This window comes from Serinus canaria, chromosome 8 (assembly GCF_022539315.1).
Source record: "Serinus canaria isolate serCan28SL12 chromosome 8, serCan2020, whole genome shotgun sequence".
Taxonomy (NCBI): Eukaryota; Metazoa; Chordata; class Aves; order Passeriformes; family Fringillidae; genus Serinus; species Serinus canaria.
The window spans coordinates 4,956,506-4,979,511 of NC_066322.1; the positions used below are offsets into that span (position 1 = coordinate 4,956,506).

Below are 23,006 nucleotides of genomic sequence, written 5' to 3' on the forward strand. Positions count from 1 at the left end.
CAGCAGCTGCCCAGACTTGCAGACTGTTTGCTACTTGGCATTGGATGGTTTCACCCAGGATCCTTCTTGAAACAGGAGAGTTTTCTACCACCACCCTCAGTAATGATGTATTCCTGTGAGAAGCTTCTGGTTTGGACAAATTGGCTGCTGTGCTGAAGGAGGAGCTCCTAGAAGGCTGTGTTTAATTCTGGCTGGTCTGTGAGGACAGGGTTGGAGATGCCCTGGCCATGAGGAATGTATTAACTCTGTATAATTGGGGTGTTTTATGTGTGGGGATGGAGAGGGAAGTGGGAGCTGTAGCTGTTCCTCCATGTCAGGCATTCTGTGGTGCTTTCAGTCAGCTCAAGGCAATGCCAGCTCAGAGACAATCTGGCTGCCAGCCTCCCTTCCACAGCCCTGCTGGGACTGTCTTGCTTGGGGAAGAGTCATGGCCTGTGAGGTGGCAACAATTTGGAAGCACTTGAGTCCTCTGGACCCTCTTGCAAGAAGAACCCAGGCTCCTCAAAAACTTCATGCTTTTTCTCCCCCCTACCCCTATGGAAAAGCTGCCTGCTCATGGAATTTCATCCTTGAAGCTGTAAAACTCCTCTGAGGGAGCTGTGCCAAGACCTGCAGCCAGTTTGGAAGGCTCCAATGTATTTGTAAGTTCACGTTTGCTGCAGGCTGAGCTGCTAAGCCTTCCTGTGGGCCTGGAAATTCAAGCACTCAAGTAAAAAAGGACCCTGGAGGATTTCCTGTGCCTGTGCTCATTGCCCAAGCAAGGAAGCTGTTCCAGATGGTTGTACCCTGCACAGCTCTCCTGAGATCTCATCATCTGGCAGGAGCCAAGGGCAGTGGGACAGCTCTGCCTTGGGAAGGAGCTGTGGAGACAGGAGACTTTCATGAAGATGAGACTTTCATTTCCCTCAGGCTTTAACTGTGAAGGGGTTTTCCATGACCAGCACAGGGGTAAATGCAGCCAGCATGAGCTAGAGGTGAGTGCTTGTCTTCCAACGTGGCAGCAGGGCTTCAGCTCCCTAAATCTGTTTACTCTGCATTGTCTAATGCCCTGTTACGAAACCACATCAGGGACAAGAGGAATGAGAGAGTTTGTTGTTGGCTTTCACTGAGGCTGGAGCAGAGGCTCAGCACTGCCCTGCCAATCCCTCCTGCCTGTCAGGTGCTCTCCTTGCTCTCCTGCCTCTGTTGGGTTTGTATCCTGGTAACTTCACTTGTGCTCAGGTGCAAAGAACTCCCTGTGGTCCCTGGAGCTCTGGGAAGAATGAACAAAACTCACCCCCAGGTACAGTTCTTCACTGAAATTCTACATCCAGCTGTTCCCTGACGTGCATGGGTTCTTGCCTGTGCTGTTTGCCTGACCTCATCACTGTTTTCTCTGAGATTCTGAGCTGTTTCTACTTACCTTGATGCAAAAGAGAAGAGTTGATGTAAAGTGCTGGGCTTGGTTGGTGTTTGTTTTACAAATGGGTAATTAATTAAGGTTTAAAAAGGGATATGATTAATTGTTTTGGGGATTAAATGTGGGCCATGTTTGCACTGAGGCAATTTTTGCTTGTGTGTAACAATAATGGAGTACATGAGGTATTCCTGGGTAAGATGGGAGAACTAGAAAGGTGAAGTTTGTGTGGCTGTGGGATTCTGTAAATGCCTTTTATCCCTTTCCTTCCAGAGAAACGGTGATGTAGCTACTTTTGGTTCAACAGAGTCCTTCTCTGGAGAAAGAGGTAATGAGTAAAATGCAGAGTTCTATTATTAAAGTATAAATCAATGGAAACTATCAATGTAATATAAAATACAACCACTATTTATGGTCTGTTTGGACTGATCTTCCCTCTTTTCTGTGTCGTAAAATGTCCAGACTATAAAATTAATAAACTTCAGCTGTTCTGTGTTGGCCTGGAGCTGGCAGTCATATGTACAGTTGTATGATAAGTGATCCTTGTCTGTCACAGAAAGGCTCACAATGAGCTTGCTGTGGCCTTTCCCTATGTCTTTATAGCCAAACTTCAGCAAATTTTGCCTATACTCTGAAGGATGAGGTGGGATCAAAGAGAACCAAATAGCAAGCCTGTAGTTCAGCTTGCAACATTTCATCAGCACCATTATTTTATACTCGAGTCTGTTTGTAATTGTTGTGCTTTGTAGTCAGAGGTGTTTTGTAGACACAGACGTGCTGCAATTCACCATTTCTCTTCTGAGAGTTCACCATTTCTCTTCTGAACTGAAATCTTCTGTGTTTGGCTCCTGCTTGAGTGTGACAGAGGGGGAGCTTGCTGGAATCAGGATCCTTTTGCTCTTGAGCAAAGGCTGTCCCTTCCCTTGAGTTTGAACACTTAAACAACTAAGTAAACACAAAGCACAGCTGAGACAAATTCTAACTTAAAAGTTCTTTAAGTTCCTAAAAGCTTTTAAAAATTCTAATTAAAGATTTTTAAGTTCAGATATGCCAAAATCAATTATACAGGCAGGATTGCCCTAAGTGACTGGTTACATGTTTCTGAGATGACCACACTGATATTTTTGGCTATTGGTCTGGGAAGATGAAGGAATGGAGGGAAATACCCTGTTGGTTTAGAGGCAGAGCTGCAGGTGCAGGTTGCTGAGGTGAGGGTGGGTGCCTCTCCCTGTGCTGCCATTGTCTTGCTGTGATTGTGGGTTTGGCCTTTAGCTTCTGCAGTTGGCTTGATTTATGTCCCTGACTTTCTGACAGCTGGAGTGCCTGAAGGTTGCTGTGCCCTGGAGATGTTGTTAGGGAGGGAAGGGGCAGCTCTTCATTTCCTTCTCACCATTCTGGGCTGATAGTGCAGCCTCATTCCATGGGAGTGGGAGTCCTGGCTGGGGCAGAAAGCCTGAAGTGCTGTGAAATGAAATCTTACCTCGTGGGGAGTTTTGTTATGGGCTCTGGGAGGGCACCTTCCCCAGCCTCACACCCGCCTGCCCTGTGCTCCAGTGTCCCTGCTGTCCCACAGGGCTTTGGCCTTCATCCCCCCGCATCCCAGCCCACAGGATGAGCTCCATGGAGACATGGGGCTTGTGCCATTCCACCCCAGTGCTCTGTAGCAGCAGCACAAGCTCTTCCACACTGCAAGCAGCAAAATTCCCCACCAGGAGGTGTTTAATGGTGGAGTTTGGCTCTTTAAACTCAACTATCAACCCCTAACCCCCAGCAGCCCCCGTGCAGAGACCCAATAACTCCAGCCTCGTGTCCCTGCACTGTTCCTCTCTGAAACACCCCAGACCCTTCCTCAGTCCCTCACTGTCTCTCTTGCCTCCCCCAGGCTGCTGCCATCCCTGTGGTGCCCGCTGCCACCCACGTGGTGCCCACCCTGGCTGCACACAGAGGCACCTCTGCATCTCTGCCCTGGCACTGCTCGTCCTCACGGCCGCCGTGGCCTCGGCGGTGGCAGCCCTGGCACTCCTGCCACGGGCACCAGGTTGTATCCCCAGAGGGTTGGGTTTTTTTGGTAAGGGAGGCAGAAATGGTGCTGCATGAGCACAGCTGTACCAGCTTTGCTCAGCCCAAATGGCCAGCAGCCATTCCCTGCTCCACAGGGCTGGGATAACTCTGGGTAGCACTGTCATGCTTAAGACTACTGGTGTGGTTTTCAGACTCTGCCATGAACCTGCCAGAAATTAATCTTGGCCCCTGGTTATTTCCAGAACAAAAAATTAATTTCAGAAACCCCCCTTAACTCCCCTTGGTCTATTCCTCATATCACAAAAATGCTGGAAAATGAAGGTGTTCTTGCTTTCCTCACAGTGAACCGCCTCTGCACAGCCCCTAATAACAGGACAGGCTTCTTGTGTGACGACAGAGTGACTTGTGTCCCAGCCAGCTGGGTCTGTGACAGAGTCAGCAACTGCAGGAACGGAGAGGATGAGCAGGAGCAGCTCTGTGGTGAGTGGTTTTGTTGTGAGCATCCTCCCTGCACGCATCTTCCAGTTGTGAGACAGCAGCCAGGGTTCCTCTAACCCTGCTCTGTGCTTCTGGCTGCCTACAGGAGCAGATAGGCCTGGTAGAGCCTTTGTGGGGCAGATGCTGAGAGATGGCACTGCCCAAAACCTAGCAGGAATGCCAGGAATTAAAGGCTCCAAGCTCATCTGATCTTCCTAGGGTTTTTTTTTAAACCATGTTGTAGTTTTCCTCCATCAGTGAAGCTGTATGCCTACATGGGTAATTTATTGTTCAGTCACCCTGGGGAAAAAACTAAATAAAGCAGAAACCTGGGGCAGACTTCCTGTGTCCCACCACAGAGCTTCCCCATTTGGTCATGTTCGCTTGGTACTGCAGGGGAAGTGTCCTGGCAGCAGCCTTTGGTGCATGCCCCCCCATTTGAGCCAGTGTGTGTGTGCCTGGGGGAGTTTAGCATGTCCTGTGTGTGTGCCCTTGCAGGTGACTTGCCCCAGAGCCTCCCAGGGTACCTGGTTTTCTACTGCAGCAACCCCAGATCCTGGGTTTATGCTGACCAGAGGTGTAACGGGATGAACGACTGCGGGGACTGCTCTGACGAGACGTGGAGCTGTGAGTCTGTCTGCTGGCTCCTGCCTTTCTGCTGATGGGTTGTAACAGCTGCCACAGGTGTGGTGCTTGTGGATGCTGCTGGAAATGCCTGGAGGCTGGCACCCACCACTGAAACACAAAATAGCTGGGGTGAGGTGTGAGTGTGAGCCTCGTGGGCTCAGTCCCCCTGGCTGCTGAGGCTGCTGTGTCAAAGCCTGGTGGCACCTGAGAGGGGAAAGGCTCTGTGCTTTGCTCCCAGTCCCAAAAATTGCTCTTCCTCCGTGGCTTGCTGATGTGGAGCAGTTTCATCAGGATGAGTGGCTGTTAGCAGTAACCATTCAAACTGGCCTTTGGCAGCTGGGCAGCAGATGGGTGGATCTCTGAGCTGTGCAGGAGCTGGGTCTTGTTAAAATGAGGATTTGTTCCTAAGTCACCCCCATGGTTTTGGACAAAAAAAAAAGGGGGAGGGGGGGAAATTTACAGTTAGTTGTTGCCCCCAGGATGGCCTCTCTGCCATGAAGGTCATTGCAATGTCACTCTGCTTGTGACAGCACCAAGCCAGTGTCTGCTTTGGTGGGCTCACAGTCACAGGGCTGTCACCCGCAGCTTTTCTGCTGGGGGATGAAAGGATTTTACCCATGGAAGGGAGGAGGGAGGGGGTGAGTGCAGCAGAAGCATTTCAGTTCCCTGTTTTCTGCCCTTCCAGGGGCCGCCTGCCCCCCGTGTGGGCAGGAGTGGTGGAGCTGCAGCCCCGTGCACTTCGAGTTCTGCTCCTGCATCCCCCGGAGGCTGTGCCGGGACGGCATCCAGCACTGCCAGGGCTGGTCCGACGAGTTCCTCTGCCCAGCCTGAATCCTGGTGCCCACACGTCACCCTGGAGCCTCGGGGTCCTGCCCTGCCACCTGCTTGGGAAGCTCCAGCCAAGCAAATCCTCCTCTCAGCACAGTGACACCGAGCAGGGCCTGTGGCAGCCCTGGGCTGGACACCGGCTGTGGGACAGCTGCCAGGAGTCTGTGCCATGGCAAGGGGACACTTCCTTTGGTGCTGGGCTGGAGAGGCATCACCAGGCATGGCTGGCACAGCCCTGGGCCAGGGCTTCCTCCTCTCTGGACATCCTGGGGCAGGTGGCCACCCTGAGAGCTGCCCGAGCAGCAGGAGCTGGCTGGGGTGGGGTGAACGCACCTCCAGAGTCCTGATCTCCACTGGCAGCTTCTGTTTGTCTTCAGGACACGTCTGCAGGTGGCTTCAGCAGTGACTCTGAGGGCTGACACTCCTGGGACACTTCCTTGGGAATGCTGTGCTGGGGTGACACCTGGGGAGCTGCTGCTCAGGCCACCTCCTGCTCTCTTCTCAAACCATGAAGGCCAACACAGGGAGTGTAATGGCATGGAAAACTGGAGAAGTTTCAGGGTTTGGGGGGATAAATCATGTCCCTGTGACAGAGTAGCTGTGCCTGGGAGCTGGGGCAGGGAAGCAGCAGGTAAATAACCTGCTCTTCACTCAGGGCTGTGCAGTTTTGCAGCAGCAGCAGGCTGAGAACAGCCATGGAGCTGGGATGGGTCTCACTGAAGCTGGCAAAGAAAGGAGGAAAAGGAAGTGTCAGCCTTGGAGCAGAGAGCAGCAGAAAATTGAGTGCTGCTCCCAGGGTGGTGTGGGATGACACTGGATCCGTTTCCTGCTTGTTTTGTTCCTCTGCCAGCAGGGCACAGTCGGGCAGCCAAGCCTTCCAAGCAGTCCTCAGGATGTAGGTATGGACATGACACTGAAATTTAAGAAAGATGAGGTTTTCTCTGCTCCTTTGAAAATATCATCTGTGTCTAAAACATTGAGGAAACCCCCACATTTACAGTGAGTACTCTTACTTTTCTAGGCCCAAAAAAATCCCATGAGGTGATCTTGTTCCCATTGCCACCTCAGGTCATAGATATTTAAAAATAAACTCCTGTTCACTCTGTTCTTCTCAGTCCTGTGATCTGCAGCTCTGCCTGTCACTGTAACTCAGATCAATGGTGAATGTTACTTCTAATTTGTCACTGGGATACAGCTGGAAATCTGAGAGAACTTTTTATAAATAGCTTTACAGTATTGTGACTCACACTCTGCCTGCAATGAGATGGCAAAACTCTGCATGGGGGAATGTTAAAGCTGCTTTTACTCACCTGTCTCTCTCCAGGCCTGGCCAGGGTGCACAGCTTGTTTTCTCTGTGCCTGTAAAATGTCATCCCAGTGCAGTAAGGATTGAACTAATCAGCTGTTAAAAAATCCATAAAATATAGGAACCCTCATGCTCAGCACAGGGCCCAGGTAAGGGGTTTGGTAAAATTAGGACTGGTAAAAAAATGTGCATCTCTCCATGGTCAGATCAGCATGTCTCCAATGGTGGAAGGGGTGGCCAAAAATTCCATGGTGGCAATTGCACCAGAAGCAGCTTGAGGGGGAAGATTGCACATCTTCCTCCCCACTGAGCCACTGTTTTGAGTCCCAATTTGTGCCATAGTTTGTCTCAGCAGAGAGCTGATGTAGTTGTCAGGGTAAGGTATTAATAGCCTTGAGTTTCTGGGAAAAGAAATTAGGATTTCAGTGCAAATGTGCCTGTTTTGTTTGTGTGTAGTCCTTTTTTGAGGAAAATTCAGCAGTAAGAAGACAAAGGGGTTTTGTTCTTTATACATTTCTGAGCTGAAGTTCAATTTCTTGGCCTCTTCATGGTTTCCAAGGATGTGCTGCTTTTCTTGGTGATGAATTATTATAGCCAACAGTGTAAAAGGAAGATGATACCCTCTGAAGAAGCACTGGTAGGAGAAACCTGGAGAAAATCCTTGGCCTCATGAGGCCCGAGAGGACAATGACGAGCACTGAGCACATCAGCCAGTTGTGATGGAAACACTCAGGGCAGGAATTCAGTGTTTGTTACCTGCAGCATTACAGCTGCACAGACCAACACAGAACAGGTCTGAGTGTCCAGGTAATTTACAGCTGATCTGCATAATTAATATTTGAATTATAAATGTCCCTCAGTGTTTTCAGATGGAGAAGCACAGTTAGTGTAGTGCAGGCACACTGAAAATGGGTTTTAAACCACAGAATGATCTCCAATGCAGTGAATTTGCTTGTAAGGGAGAACAAATTACAACTGCAGAGGATAATCTCTACAGCAACCTCATTCCAGCTCTCATTTCCAGGGCTAAAATGAGAAAGAAAAGGGGAATTGTGTTCCACTTTGTGCTTCTGCAATGGCTGTTGCTGAGGTGTTACTGCCTCTGCCTCCCTTCCCAGAGGTCTGTGCTTATCCTTTGTGCTCCCTCCCTCTGCACAGCCCCATCAGCACAGCCTGGTGCTTTCAGGCTGAAGTTTCTGTTCTAGCAGCACTGTAAACATCCCATGGCACTGACAAGCCCAGTGCAGCTTCATTTCAGATGAGCTGCAGTGATTTGTGTCCTGCCCCTCGAGAGGCAGGAGAGCAGCAGGGAGAGGAGAAGCTGTTTTGGTGAAAAACACCTTCATCAGAAGAGTTACTTAAGGATGACAACAAAAACTTTATTTGAAAAAATTATTATGTATTGAAAATATACAGTAGCATCACCAACCTTCTTGTCTCTATCCCTCCCCCAGCACAGGTTACCCCACAGGTGTGTCACAGCAACCAGATTTAACAGTACTTTGTCACTCCCTCTCAATATGTCCAAATCCTGTCATCAGCAAGAGAACAACAAACAAAAGACCCACTTCTTTCTGACTCAGTAGGTATTTAACAAATCCCAGTCCTCCACAGTGAGGCACAGATGCTTCTGTTTGGAAGTCCTTTCTCTCTCTTGTTCAGCCAAAGCTCTTTTTTTATTGTTCTTTAATTCATGGCTGCCTGCAACCTCCTTTTTCAAAGGTAAATGGCAATTTTCAATGTTTTCTTTATAAAACTGCAAGTTTCCAGATGCTTTAGTTTCTGGCTCCACCAGTGTGCATTTGACTACTTCCTCCATTCTGTGTGTCTTGCCATCTACAAGCAAAAATAACAAGTTCAGATTTTGGGAAAAACAGAATTATGCTGTAAAATGCATAACTTTGTGGTACAAACTGTTTTGGCCAAGCCAACTTGGAAATGTGCACAGGGAAAAAATACCATTTATATTTTGGACTCAAAATATTAAGGAAAAAACTCAGTTGTTATATGAGCTTGAGTTATATGTACTTGAATTATCCAGAAGTTTAACAAATGAAAAAACTCAAGTACATTGTAATGCAGTTACACAAAGGGCTGAAACTGTACACCTGAGATGCTATTTGTACTATAACCCAAAAAAGTACAGGAATAGTCCCTGTGAAAAAGAAAATAAATCAACTCTGTGGTGTCCATGCAGTTACATACAGAAGTGAAGAGCTGTTACTCTGGATCTCAGGTTGTCCTGGGGCTTCATGGCCTCCAAAACTGCCTGCTCCCACTGCAGAACTGTCTGAAAGAATAAATGAAGCAGTTCAAATGTGTCTTGTAAAATGTACAGAAATATCATTGGAAACAACTCCATCCCTTGTTTTTTCCCATGCAGCGATTTTGTATTCTATAAAGCAAATTTTCAGAGAGTAAAACAGCTTAAACCCCCCCTTACCTGCTCTGCCCATCCCTCTGTTTTGCAGTTACTGTGATCAAACTCTTTCAGAGGCACTTTTGAGTGAACCAGGCCTATCTGCATTTGAAGCCGTTTTATGACAGCATCAACATCCTGGGAAAAAGGGACATAAAGTCAGAGGGCAAGAACTTCTATTACACTTGTCCAGTAAACTTTTCTCTGATGATTTTTACCTTGAGACCTGTCCCAGAAATGTCCAAACAATTCAATTTCTTGAAAGAAAGAAGGTATCCAATTCCCACATCTGTGATTTTAGGGTTACCTGTAAGGCCAAGTAAAGTTAATTAAGTTACATGATGTGAAAAACAATTATCAAAATACAAAGGAAGTATTTGATCCAAAATTAATACTGGAACAAGACTGACTTTTCCCCTCTAATTATCAAAATACAAATATGTCCAATACCAATTCTCAAACTACTGAAAATATTTATGTAAGTAGCAAATGCCTGAGACCTCAGGTCTGCCCTGTGCCTTCTGGGAGGCTGCTGGTGAAATCTGGGGTCGAACATTTAGCTCATGGGAATCAACAAATTAACTGTATTCCTTCAGTGCTAAGGAGGATAAATTCTTTATCAGAAAGGACACAGGTTGTTTCTGTTATGAGACATGGAGCACTTACAGGACAAGTCCAGCACCAGCAGATTGTCCAGCCCCTTTTTCAGCACACGGACGGGCGCTGTCATCCTGCGCAGGCCGGCATCTGACAGGGAGTTGTCCTTCAGGAGAAGCCTCTTCACACTGCCAGCAGAGGTACAAACAGGGGGTTTATGGTCATTATTTCTGAGAGTTTTACAAAATGTCCTAAAACTCCGTGTCAGAAGGGTCATCCTCTGCAAGCCCTACAGGCTCATTGTAAAAAGCAGTGAGGAAGGAGCCTGGGTTAGCAGGAGTAGCAAATACCTTTGCATTTCCCTTTTTGCTCAACAGAAGCACTACTTGAGCAGCCAATCCCACAGCTCCAGTGACAAACTGGTTCTAGAGCCAAACATTTGCCAACAGAGACAATCAGCTTCTTTATAGCCTGAAGTTCTTTATACCAAGGCTGCCAAACTGAAATGCACTCAAAACTAAGAAAAAGCGCTTGGCAAACAGAGAGAGAGCAGATTTGATAAGTGATCATAAGCAGTGATTTTAAGAAAATAATGAGGTCTTATAGCACTGATTAACAAAACTCAGGAAAAAGCATCACATTGAAGTGCTCTCTTCAGAGCACTTCAAGATAAAACCTTGATGCAAAATGCACCAAAATCTTACAGCAACATAATATCCTTAATTAGCAGTCATCCTACCTAATGCTTCCAAAATTATCTACTTGTCATTTTTTGGTACCAAACAAAATTACAAAATTTACTGTTTTGAGATGTTAACTAACCAAATAATCAACCTCCTTCTTCCAGAAATCTTCATGGAGAACACTAGTTTGGTTAAAAATTTGGCTGATAAAGTTCCCTCTTAAAAAAAGGAAATGTAAAACTGTTCCAAATGTTAATGATGCATTTCTTACCCAGACAATGAAAATTATAAAAAGTTGATATAAAACATGAGAGAGTAAGTTACCTTGCATAATTTTAGTATTCATTATGATTCAGTATGTGCTTTGTGTACAATAAATTCTGTATTTTGTTTACCTACAGAACAGGTTTTACGAACATCCAAAATCTTCAGCCTTACACTCAGCAGCCTGTGAAACTTCCCTTTAAAGTCTCAGCCTAATTCTTTGAACTGCTTAGTGGTAGGAAAGAAAGTGTCATTTTTAGCTCAAGAAATTGGTACCTAGACAGGGCCTCTTTGGTGAGGTGTTCCAGCAGCTCATGTTCATCTCCAAGTTTGCAGCAGGAGAGATCCAAACACGTCAGCTCCCGGAAAGACTTAATTTCTTCAAGCTTTTCAGAGATAACCAGGTATCTGCAAAGCCAAAAAAAAAAAAACCAAAAAAAAAAAAACCCCAAAAGCCCTCAGTGCTCAGGCATGTAAGGAGGTGTCTACATCCCCAAGTGTCATAAGCACAATGATGCACTCGTTTCTGCTAAGTACCTATGTGAAAATTGACAGAAATTACCCAGCTGCACTAAGTACCTCTTTATGTCCAGCTGGCACACAACACGTCTGAATTCCCAGTCTTCTCCTTAGATCACTGTCATGGCTTTGATTTGATGCAAAATATTGGACTAGCAAGACTTCAACTTGCAAATATTGCTATTAGGAGCTTCTTTACAGATTATTGCTGTATTATTTCAGGATAATGCAAAACATCCCAGATTATCATAAATCAGCTTCCCAAACTGCTCTTCCTCAGTGTCTAGGAAGGGTATAGACAAACCCACATTCATCCAGGTTTAAAATCCACCTCAAACACAGATTTTAAACAGGACAGGATAGCTTGTCAGTGGCAAAATTTTACTTTTTATATGTCAATAAAATGCTTGACTAGGGGTAGAAGTCCAGGACTGGCCAGAGCTGTGGCTACACCCCAGGCAGCAGTTACTCAGTGTTTTTTTTTTTTTTTTTTTTTTTTAACTGTGCTGGTTCCCTGCTCTGATTCACTCAGCAGCCACGCAAACATCTGTGCTGGAGCCATTCAGTAGGAGGCTCAGAGATGGGAACAAACCACTGAAGAATGGCAGGCATGAGTATGCAGTAATGAGCACGTAGCCCTCAATACCTCCCTGCAGTCACCTCTTGCTGTCCCCGTGGCTCCAAATCCACTGATCTCTTCTGAATTTACCTCGTATTCCCCATGGCAAGACACACCCTGAGGTCAGCATCTTCACTGCATAAACTGGGGGTGATTTTTAATTTGATCCCTCCAGGAACAGCTCTTTGTCCATGCAAATAAGAGGACCTTCATATCCTCCCAGGGCAATTTTACCCATCAAACCACCCCCCTCACGCCCCTTGCCTGTGCAATTTGGCTCTGCAAAAAGCACAACATGCAGTCAGAGCACAAGCCAGTTCTAGAGAGAGATTACTGGGGGGGGTTCTGGAGAAAAGAGTGGGCTTTTTTAGAAATAAAATTCATCAGAAAATGCCTTAATGCCTTACTTCCTGGATTTCAAAGACTTGATACTTAACTCAGCTTTCTGTAATGGCAAAAGATGCCAGAAGTAGCTTAATTTCTAAATTAAGCCCATAAAATTAACTGTGCTAGAGATAAAAAGGGAGTAGGTTTAAAGGATAAAACAAAGGATAATTGACTTCTACTCAAACATTCCTACTGTGCTCAGAACACCCTTGGCACTTCAGATGAATATGCCAGTACTTTGATTTTAAACTGGATAAACCATCCCTTTTTCAAGAGTAGAGATGGAATAGAAGGGTTCTATTACTGGGAAGGACTTCAGTAGGAGCAAGGCTTTAAAAACATAATCCAGTTTTAAACTTGGCAAGACTCTTTCAGTTAAAGATGTGGGCATTGAGAAGACGAAAAAACTAGTGCTGGACTATAATCAGGACCTTGTTAAAGTACAGTCAATATGGGGGTGGCAACAACAATAAAATAAGGTCAAACCTGTCTGATTTCAAAGCCTGCAACTTACCCACAAGTCTGTAGATTCTTCTGAGCCCCCAAAATGAGACTTGACAGCAATCTTATAGTTAATAAACCCAAACAATTTGCAAGGGTGTATTTTATCTGTACAGTCAGCTAAGTGTGTTTTAAACAGCAATTACAGAAACATCCCATGAAATGCCTGAGAAGGCACTAAGCACACATATTTACACAGAAGTGCTGATTATTATTGTTTAAAATAGTTGCAAGTTTAATCCTCCACATAAAATCCCCTGTTGGTTAAAACAGATGTAGTCTGTTACCTCTGATTTTTATCTCAAAATGAAAACTACAGCTGCACTTGTAGGAAAGGGATGGGACAAAAGGCAGCAAGGACAAGAATCAGATAAGGCTCAGGGCATTTCATTAAAATTAGGTGGTGCTGTAAGCCCAAAATGTATTTTTAATTTAATTTAGAGGAAGCTTGAAGTGTGCTAGCAGAAGACAAGATTTGTTAGGGGACACACTTACCTGTTCCGCAAGCACAGTGAGCACAGCACCAAACTGCCATAGGCTTCAGTGAACTTCTGCAGAGCTCTCAGTCCTGTCACTGGCTCTGTGAACTTTTGTCTTGCTTCTGCTGCTGAAAAGAGCTTTTCAGCAATCTGCTCTGGGAAACCAATCAACGAGTCAATGTGATCTACATTGTCAGAAATGTAACCCAGCACTAGGCTGAAGAGGGACTTGGCGGAGTAGCGGAGGTTCCCCTCCTTGGTGTAAGTGAAGATGAAATGATCAGTCCTCTGCCTCCTTGCCCTATCATCCTCCCTGTTCATGCAAAGCTCCACCGAAAAAGTTCTGGAAAACAGACTAAAAGGTCTTGCTTTGGGAGTGACATTCTGCACGCCGCCTGCACCCCGATTTACCACATGTAGCTTCCCATTTTCACGCACGTATATTGGCCCAGTATCCAAATGGCTTTCTGAGTGGAGACAGTACGACATTCCCCTCGACCAGCTCTGCAAAAACAAATCACAGGCAGGTGAAGAACAGCCACAGAGGAAAACATGGCCCAGGAAAGCCCCCAAAGCCATGCTCCCCTGAGCATGGCCACGTAGCAAGGAGGGCAGGCTGTGCGGAGCAGGGGTGGGAGCTGCCTGCCCCATCCGAGTGGGAACTGGACCCCAGGCTGGCTGAGAGGCCCGGGACAGAGATGGGGCAGCAGGAGAGGGGCTGGGGTTGAGTGGGAAGTGTCCCCGCAACCAGGCCTGGCTCTGCTGCAGGCAGGAGCAGGAGAAGGAGGAGGAAGAGGAGGGCACATGTCTGACTGCAGCTGGGCAATGGAGCCTGCTGGAACCTCCCTCCCTGGGAGGGTGGGCATCTCCCGGTGCCCCTTCCCCAGCCGGTGCCGGGGGGCTCTGGTTCAGGAGCGGGGTCCCGGCGGGGGGTAGGGGAGCCCAGAGCCCAGAGCTGCCATGGCGAGGGGCAGGGCAGGGACGGGATCCTCTCAGCTCTCGGCCTGCGGGGCTGCCGATCGGGTCCTGCGGGCGGGAGGAGATCGGGCCCTGCCCGAGGGGGTCCGGGGGTACCGGAAGGGATGGGGAGGCGGGTGCGAAGGGATCGGGTCTAACCCGGAGAGCGGTCGGGGCTACGCTGGGAAGGGTCTGTGAAGGGGTCGGGTTGTGTCTGGGGGTGAGCGCGCCGTGAGCGGGCACAACCTCGAGGGGCGCCAGGGGAAGGGGCACAAGGGTAAGGGGAACAAGGGTAAGGGGCGCAGTGGAAAGGGTCTACCGCCCGGGCAGGGAGGCCAGAATCCCGCTCGTTCCCCGATCCCCCCCATCCCACCTACCTGCCCCAGGAGGGGCCGCGCCGTCAACCGGGCCGGGGCTCGGCGCTCCCGCCGCCCGTCCCGCAGCGCCCGCGGGCGGCGGGCGGGGCCGCGCGGGGGGCGGGCGGCGGGCGGGGCGGAGCGGGGCACGGCGGGAGCGGCGGGTCCCGCCCGGCCTCCCCCGCCCTGCCAGGGGCGATCCCGGCTGCCCGCACGGGGAGCGGCCGCAGCGGGGGAGCTGCCGCCGTTGCCCGGGAGCGGCCGCCCTGCGGCGCGCCATGAGAGCCTTTGACTGGTGTCGGAGCTCGGCGGGGGCCGCGGTGGTCCTGGCCACGTCCAGCGATGCCGAGCACCCCGCCGAGAGCGTGGCGGACGGGTGAGGGCCGGGCGGGGGGCGGGCGACGGGAGCGGCTCCTCCCGCACGGAGCCCGCCGGGGCTGGCCCGGCCTCGGCTCTTCGCCCTCACTGGGGTCGCCACAGGGGGGAACCGCTCGGGGCCCGCCGCCATTGCGCGCTCCTGAGGGGCCGCCCGGGTACAGAGCCTGCCCGGCGAGGTGTGAAAACCTGCAGAGAGCTGTCCCTCCTTCTACAGGGCACTGCTGAATGTACCCCAAATAAAAATGCCTCCCCCGGCTCTTTTGTCCTCTTTCCCTTCCTGCTTTTCATCGCTCTCCTTCCCTTCGTCACCATTCCCCTGTTTTTCCACCCTTCCTTTTCCACCCGTCTTCCCCTCCTCTTTCCCACTTCCTTTCCCCTCCATATTTTTCTTTGATAAATTTAATTGAAGATGGAATTATAGATGGAAAGGTTGAGGGTTTTGTCCTGTTCTCTCTACAGAAGTTCCAAAACGTTTTGGACGACGACAGGCATGTTCCCACAGGAACTGATTATTGGTTTTCCCAAATGTGTAAAAATCAGCAAAGTCGCCATCCAGTGTTATTTGGGTAAGACTTTGTGTCTCGCAGTAGGTAATATGCTATGTTAAAATGTGTGTCCGTGCCTTAATAAAAGTTCCCACAGTAGTGTCCTAGTCTGTATGTAGCCACTTTTAAAGAGATTCGTAAACATTTAACATTACATAAAGATTTAATTTTGCGTAAAGATTCATTTTCACAAAGCAATCATCCTTCATATTCACAATCCCCATAGCTTAGAGAAAAAATAAATTAGTTAATGCTCTGAAAGTGTTTTGTGGTTGTAAAGTGATGGAACAAATATCAGTATCAAGAATCAGAACTTGTGTTGATATTTTGAATTGATACATATTTTAGTGCGGACCTTAAGGATTGAAAGAAGCACATCTAAAGACCCTGTGGGTTTTGAACAGTGTGTTGAAAAAGGTAAGACTGAGTTTGTGGGGTTTTGTGGGAGCAATGTTGGTCTTTTTCCTTGAATCTCTGTAACCCCTCATCTATTTATTGAGTAAAGTGTGGGGTGATGATTGTTTTATTAGACATTATTGTAACAGTCACGTTCAAGTGAATTTTGTTAACACTGCTGCTCTCTGCCACAGTTTGGAGAGTAAAATGCTGTATAAGGGCTAAAAGCACTACTTGTGCACTTTATGTTCCAAAAATTAAAAACAGGCTTACGTAGTATAATAGAGTGCCATTTCCTGCATTGTTTGGCTTGGGGATTGGCTTTTTTTTAGTGCCTCTTGGGTGACTTTTTTTTAACACTGTAATGAGTGGGATATATATACACACACACAGTGGGATATTGCAAAAAAGTATTCTCTTAAATCACCTGTAAAAATAAAAAAGAACAGTGTCTATATACAGTGTAAATTCATTGTCCTTAAACTCACTTGAACTCTGTCTAGTGAAAATTTCACTGCATTGCACATTATTCTTCATTATTTACCTTAAAATATATTTTCTAGATTTGCAGCACAGAGAAGGGCAGCTCCAAATGGAAGAATTTCCAGTGAGTATTTACAGTGTACATCAGTGTCCATGAAATGGGATGTCGGGACTAAGTGGGGAGAAACCATAGAAAAACCAAACATCTTTATTTACAATTATTGCTCAGTTGGTGTTAAAGAGAGGAATTTGTAGATTGTGGTGTGAAATTGCACTTCCCAGCTGCTTCTCTGTAGATTATGCTATGAAATTGCACCTGCCTAGTGCTCCCAATGAGGTGCAAGGGCCCTTTCCAGAAGTGTGGCAATCTTCCCTCCTTCACTTGCTGCCTTTTAGGCTGCAGAATTCAGGAGTTGATGGGATTTTTTTGAGTTGCACGTCAAAGAACTTGATTTATGTGCAGTTCAAAAAATAGACACTGAAAGATCCAGATTCTTGTGGTTTAACAAACTTCTGCAAATGTGGTTGGGTAGTTTGCTACTATAGTGAATGCAATAACATTATTGTTATTCCTCCTGCAGCTTCCTGAGTTCCAAGCCACTTACTTGCGTTTCATCATCAAATCTGCCTTTGATCATTTTGTGTCAGTGCACCGGGTGATGGCAGAGGGCACAGCAGAGAACACTTGAGCCCAGCTTAAATTTGGACCTCCACTTTATTTTTTTTTATAAGGAAGTTACATTTTGATAGCTGCACTGCAGAGATTGTTTATTATTAGCACCTTGTATTAAAGTGGTTTTTGAGAGTATGGATGTGGTATGTGTTCCCTGCTGGTTTAATGTATGGAATAGAATATGAGAATATAGAATCATTTAGGTTGGAAAAGACAAGATGATCAAGTCCAACCACAACACAGTGCAGTTGTTAACTGTAGTAAGAGCTTTTTCATTTTGTAACCTAAACTGTCAGCCTAGAACACCTGAACATAACTGAGTCCATTTAAGGTAGTATATTTCTATCAGGCTTACATAATACATTAATTAAAACTCAATTTCTTATAAAATGTTTCCCTTGCACTCTGAGTTACATAGAAAAAAAGTGTGAGCTACTTAAGTGGGATGCATTACTTCCTACTGTCAAACAAGTCCTTCAGAAGTCCTTAAATTGGTAAGTTTCTGATCAGCTCAAACTCAGAGATTATTAGAATGAATATAAATATCTGCTAATGCTTAGAAATAACCTGGGGGAGAGAGGCAGGGCAGGAAGGGAAATAATCTGAAGCCAAATGAAGTGTTTTGATAGACTTTTAATAATTGTAGATCAATCCCTTGTTTCTATAAATATTTTCTAGAATCAGGTCACAGCCACCAGTGCTTTAGGCTGGGACCATCATAACAAATATTCATGGAAACAGATGTTGCTAGAGATTGCTCAGAAGCCTCCTGAAGTCAGTGAAAGGGAACATTTTATATACACAAGTGCAATGTGTATAATAATGTGAAATCAGTTGCTTTGCATGCTAGTGGACTCTTGCAAATGTCACCACCCTGAAGTTCATCCTACAGGATATTCCTTATAAGTGTAAATGTTGGTATCCAGAGCTCAGTGGACTTGGCTCCCACATTACTGCATGTGATACAAGAGTAGTAAGTTACTACAGAAGTTGGTGGTGTAGGGATGACACCTGAAAGCTTCTAGACAAACATAATGAACCTCATTCAGATGCTTCTTGCAAATACATTGCATATACAACATTGTTCTTTCCTTCTCTCTATGGCTGTTTTTAAATTCTATTTTTGTTCCTTAGACTGTGACATTATTTTTGAACTTCTTTATCCAGATAGTTTTTGCTTCGAAGTCCTTTTTCTATTCCAATTTTTCCAGGATGGCACGGATTTCCTGGGGGTGGTAATTCCAAGGCCCCACTCCTCCCTGCAAAGGCAATAAAATGACACAGTGATGCTCAAGCAGAGCAGAAATCCTTCAGAGCACAGCAGCTGCACCAGAACTGTGAGCAGGTGTTCCTTGGGCTCCCTTTCCACTGGAGCCATCCCTGGGAGATGGTTTCACATTGGTTACACCCTGCTGTGTCACTGGGACACAGCCAATGTCTGGATCCTGGAGGTGGGAAGTGTTCCTGGATTTCACAGCTTAGATGTACCTCGGGTCACTAATGAGCCAAAAGATAAATATTTGAGCAAGGCTGAGGTGCACATCAAATATGTACATTATAAAGGCCCAGACTGGTTCTGCTGCATTTTCATTTCTCTCCACATTTACAGTGCGTTGTGAAATGTTTCACTCTCAAACAGAACGAAATACTGACTGTTAAATGTAAAGCAGTCTCCAGTCACCTTGAAACTTAAAAATCTCTGTATACTGTGCTGATAGGCGCTGATATTTTTTACCTTGTAGATGACCTTCCCTCCCTGAAGCATGTAGAGTCGCTCTGGCAGTGCAGCATATTTTGAACTGCTCAAGTTTTCCATAGTGTCTAAAACCACTGGACATAGAGGCTGATTTTTCTGAAGAAATTGTGCTGCAATTTTTCGATCTTCAAGGCTTGTGTGATTTTTAATAATGACATTGTTTTTAAAAGCCCATCCATCTAAAACAAATGAGGAAGGGATTTAGCAGTGAAGGTTTTGAATAGGTGCAAGGGTGGACATGTACTGTGTGTCATATCCCAAATCTAGGTTAAAAGAATCTTACAGTTTATTCCTAGCTTCAAAATTTGCTATGAAATGAAAACCCCCCCTCAAATTATGGCACCACTAGAGCTTTCCAATAAGTGGTCCCAAGATCTGGGTTTTTTCCCCCCTCATCAAACTGTATTTTCTTCTTGCCCCGGATTCAGAAATATTTGATGGATTTTAGCTGAAATTTTCCCACATAGATCTACCCTAGAAAGATACCAGGTGGGGAACATATATTGGGTAAGATATGTCAGTGTTGTTCATTTTGCTTGATTGTACTCATTAAGCCTATAAACCAAAATTACAGGTTTGTGAGAAGTGAAATATGAGCCAGGCCACGCCTTTGTTTATCAGAACTATGCAAACAAACATTCCTCTTTACTGGGAAGAGTTGTGTGCAAACATTGTGTTTACACACAACTCTGCCCAGTAAAGTAGAAACTAGTAAAAGGGTTTCATGACTGACTTAGTCATTATCTGATTCTCAGTTGCTGAAAATGACATATTGCTAGAAAGCTATAAATGTTAGGTTTTAGAAAAACATTTCATCCTGGGATAAAACCAGTGCCAATGTGTTAGAATCCAGTGTAGATAAACGAGTGTGGTTTGTTTGCTTGCTAAATTTTTCAAATTGGAGTCCGCATCCTGCTCCTGAAAAATGTTAAAAACTAATTTTTTTTTTCTGTCAACACATAACATACTGTACACTTTTGTTCTATGAAATGTCTTTTCTTCCTCTTTCCAAAAGGAGTTGTACTAACATTGAGAAGCAATTGTTAAAAAACACAACTGTGTCCTTCACATGAGTAACTCAGTGAAAAGTCAGAAGTGTAAGTAGAATCTTAGGGGAATTAGGAACACAAACTGGTGCCTAGATGTGGTGTTGCCACTTGATTTGAAGATTTCTGTGCTGTTTGCAGCCCCCTCCTTTGCAGCACACTCTTTTTCCCTAAAGGAAGTGACACATTTGTAACTGTGGTTGGCATCACTGTGGTGTTTGTACTGTACCTACTGCATGAGCTTCCTCGATGTAGATGATAAGGAAATCTGCTATTGAGCTGAAATCTTTGATGAGCTCGTTGAACTCATCAAATTTTAGCATAAAAGAAGGTCAGGTGCAGCTTCCAAAGTTCAGGATTAAAGGCCGGTTATCTGGGGAAGAAAAAAAAGTTTTGTGGTTAAGCGAAGGGAGGAAGGACAGATTTAAATACACTGAACTGAGCCTCTGGTGCGGGGATTCCTGGACAACATTAAGTCACGTCATAAACTTCTCCTAGGTCAGTAAAATCAGCAGCAGAACCTCTGTATCTCTGCAAGGTGTTTTTCCTAGCCTGGCTCTATCTGTGCTGCATCCAGCAAGGCGTTTACCTGAGGGAACCCTGCCCAGTACAGGCAGGAGGCACCCTGCATTCTCACACAGCTTCTCTTTTCCTCATCACAAGAGCCAAGTAGCAAGTTACCAACATTTTTGGGATAGGGTACTGATCCAAAATCGGCATCTCAGCCTCCCTGAGACCCTTACTATGGAGCAACTTCAAAAATACTAAACATGGCCTTCTGCAAGGTTATCCAGGGACAGTGGTTCAGGGCTGGGCATTGAGGACAGAGTCCCAGTGCCTTTTCATGTCCAGATTTTTTTAGGTGTGTCAGTTCAAGCTGAGCTGAGGGGAAACTGCAGACTTTTCAGTCATGCATCACAGGCTTTCATGCTTTCAATGTATTTCTGCAATTTCCTGTCCAAACGGAACTCTGGTTATATATTATTATTAAACTAACCCTACACTGGCAAAAGTATCTGCAGTTGCTTACAAATTAACACGGTGTTGTGTTTATGTTGGCATCTGTTTGCAAGGCCTTGATTTAAGAGAGTTTGCAGGATTTTTAAGCACCTCTTTTAGTCTGGTTATGCTGAATTCCATTAAATTTGTCCAAGACCTTTCTGGCATGGCTTAACTTAAAAGCTGCTGCTAACCATAGATCCACATCCTAAAGAATTAAATAACAGTGGTACCTTCCTGTAGATACTGTGTATCTCTTCTCCAAATTTGCAGCCCATTTTCTACATAAATATCTATATATAATTAGGGATGCAGAGTGAGAGAAAGATGTAATCCCTCCCGTGGGGATGGAGGCTGCAGCTTAATGATTAATTCCACGTTCTGCTGAGATCTCAGTGGGAGGCAGCGGACAAAGTACAAAGCAGCTACTTCTGCTTTATTCCCAGCCACTTTAGATCTGGAAAAACCCACTGTGTGCTTTCTAGGCTTTAGGCTAGCTAAGAGAGCTGGTGTGGAATTTTCTGTATGGACAGGGAATGACAACCAACACTCAGGGATCATTGCACACATTTCAGTTCTGGGCCTTCCCTCCCTAAAACAAATTATTAACTCGGCTTTCAGCAAAAAGTGTTTCCAGGCAGAGCCAGCTCTTGCAAAAGCTTAGTGGTGTGAAGGGATAGTATAGACAGGGTGATAAATGCAGGTTATTTTTGACAATCAAGAAGCAGCTGGAGTAAATGTGCTGCATCTTCTCCAGCAGGTGAGCGCTGGTGGTCTGCATGTGATGCATTCTGTTGCCAGCTGCCTGTCCCTGCTCCCTCAGCAGCCTCTCCTCATTTATGCTCTCAGCAATTACTGACTCAATTACTGACCTTTCATGAAATCCAGGAGGTGACAAACTTCCCCGCCGAGGGTCACCACTGGTGTGTTGGGAGCAGGGTGTCCCTCGTAGGCTTCATCCTCCAGCCTCTTCCACTTCACCTTCAGCACAAACTGCAAATACTTGAAGCTGAAAAAAGTCGGGCCCCAGTTTTCATAGCTGAACTTTGGATTCCTGTTCATTCTGCTCTTTTCACCCATCTTTAGGATGTATCTTTTCATGGCATTGGGGAACAGTATCATCAATGTTTTGCCCACAACAACAGACAGAGTAACCTGCAGAAGGATCAGGATTTTCTGTAGCAGAACCCTGATGCCCGACATGGTGGTGGTGAGCACAATGCGAGGCAGGGGCAAAGGTAGAGGTTGAGGGGGAGGGAAAACGTCCACGTGTTTGATTGAGTTTCTGCCTTAGCTTGCACACTGTCCTGTCCCTGCACTTCAGCCCTTGGGTGAGCAAGGATCCTGTCAGCAGTGCTCCCTCCAGCTGCACCAAAGGCATCCAGTGCAGCCAGGGTGGGGATGTGGTGCTCACTGCAGAGCTGTGAGGCTTATCCACAAATGGCTTTACAAATGAGGACATCTGGATCAGGGTGTTCTTCCTGAATCCCAAAGTAAAGACTAAGGTGCTGATGCTTGAGGCCTTGGGGTGATGCACATGCTGTGCAAACAGTGTCCTGGTCCTCTTGCTCTGACTGCTCTGGGGCTCTGCTGCGCTCCAGCATTTGGCTTTTTGGGGCTGAAGGATTAAGAAAAAAAATTTTAAAAGTGTATATATATGTATGCTCCCATATATACAATATCAAGCTGATCCCCAGTACAGGAAGGACATGGATCTGCTGGTTGGAGCGAGGCCTCAAGAGGACACCAAGATCAGAGACCAGAGGGATGCTGTGAGAAAGGGCTGGGAGAGTTGGGACTGTTCAGCCTGGAGAAGGCTTTGTGGTGACCTGACTGTGGCACCAGAAGGGAGACAAGACAGATGGAGAGAGGCTATTGACAAGGGCGGCAGTGACAGCCCAAGGAGGAATGGCTACAAGGGCAGGTTTAGAGTAGGTATGAAGGAGAAATTCTCTCCTGTGAGGGTGGTGAGGCCCTGGCACAGGGTGCCCAGAGCAGCTGCGGCTGCCCCTGGATCCCTGGAAGTGTCCAAGGCCAGGCTGGACTGGGCTGGCACCAACCCGTTCTGGTGGGAGGTGTCCCTGCAAGGAGATTAAATGAGATGAGCTTTAGTGCCCCTTCCAACCCAAACTGTTCTGTGTTTCTCTGGTAAAAAAGTTACCAAAACACGCAGTGTACGTCTGTAACAGCTGTACAAGCGCATGATCGCCCACAACCCCGGTATGTTCCCTCACAGAAGACAGCCACCACCACACCTGACCCACCGCGCTCGGGCTGCCGCGGGCCCTTTAAG

At 46.4% G+C, this 23,006-nt stretch overlaps 4 protein-coding genes across 5 annotated transcripts; 2 read left to right on the plus strand and 2 right to left on the minus strand.

Moving 5' to 3' along the window:
- Positions 1–1,261: 1,261 nt before the first annotated feature.
- On the plus strand, positions 1,262–7,887 carry LDLRAD1 (low density lipoprotein receptor class A domain containing 1). Its single transcript, XM_018912610.3, has 6 exons — positions 1,262–1,282; positions 1,610–1,724; positions 3,279–3,434; positions 3,761–3,898; positions 4,394–4,522; positions 5,208–7,887. The coding sequence occupies exons 1-6, from the start codon at positions 1,262–1,264 to the stop codon at positions 5,351–5,353; spliced, it is 705 nt and encodes a 234-aa protein (XP_018768155.1). The 3' UTR covers positions 5,354–7,887.
- A 127-nt stretch (positions 7,888–8,014) lies between these two features.
- Positions 8,015–14,536, minus strand: LRRC42 (leucine rich repeat containing 42). Its single transcript, XM_030226738.2, has 8 exons — positions 14,459–14,536; positions 13,141–13,628; positions 10,896–11,027; positions 9,742–9,860; positions 9,294–9,382; positions 9,100–9,213; positions 8,862–8,946; positions 8,015–8,492 (listed from the first exon to the last, which is right to left on the minus strand). The coding sequence occupies exons 2-8, from the start codon at positions 13,611–13,613 to the stop codon at positions 8,236–8,238; spliced, it is 1,269 nt and encodes a 422-aa protein (XP_030082598.1). The 5' UTR covers positions 13,614–13,628; positions 14,459–14,536; the 3' UTR covers positions 8,015–8,235.
- Positions 14,537–14,616: 80 nt separating this feature from the next.
- IFT25 (intraflagellar transport 25) lies at positions 14,617–17,047 on the plus strand. Its single transcript, XM_009088750.4, has 5 exons — positions 14,617–14,813; positions 15,275–15,381; positions 15,709–15,777; positions 16,320–16,363; positions 16,821–17,047. The coding sequence occupies exons 1-5, from the start codon at positions 14,716–14,718 to the stop codon at positions 16,926–16,928; spliced, it is 426 nt and encodes a 141-aa protein (XP_009086998.1). The 5' UTR covers positions 14,617–14,715; the 3' UTR covers positions 16,929–17,047.
- Positions 17,048–17,525: 478 nt separating this feature from the next.
- On the minus strand, positions 17,526–21,966 carry DIO1 (iodothyronine deiodinase 1). 2 transcript variants are annotated; one of them, XM_009088749.4, is made up of 4 exons: positions 21,586–21,966; positions 19,944–20,087; positions 18,648–18,847; positions 17,526–18,171 (listed from the first exon to the last, which is right to left on the minus strand). In XM_009088749.4, exons 1-4 carry the CDS (start codon positions 21,914–21,916, stop codon positions 18,106–18,108), a joined length of 741 nt encoding a protein of 246 aa, XP_009086997.4. In that variant the 5' UTR covers positions 21,917–21,966; the 3' UTR covers positions 17,526–18,105. The 2 variants fall into 2 exon arrangements, with proteins under 2 accessions (XP_009086997.4, XP_018768017.1); XM_018912472.3 differs by lacking the exon at positions 18,648–18,847.
- Positions 21,967–23,006: the final 1,040 nt, after the last annotated feature.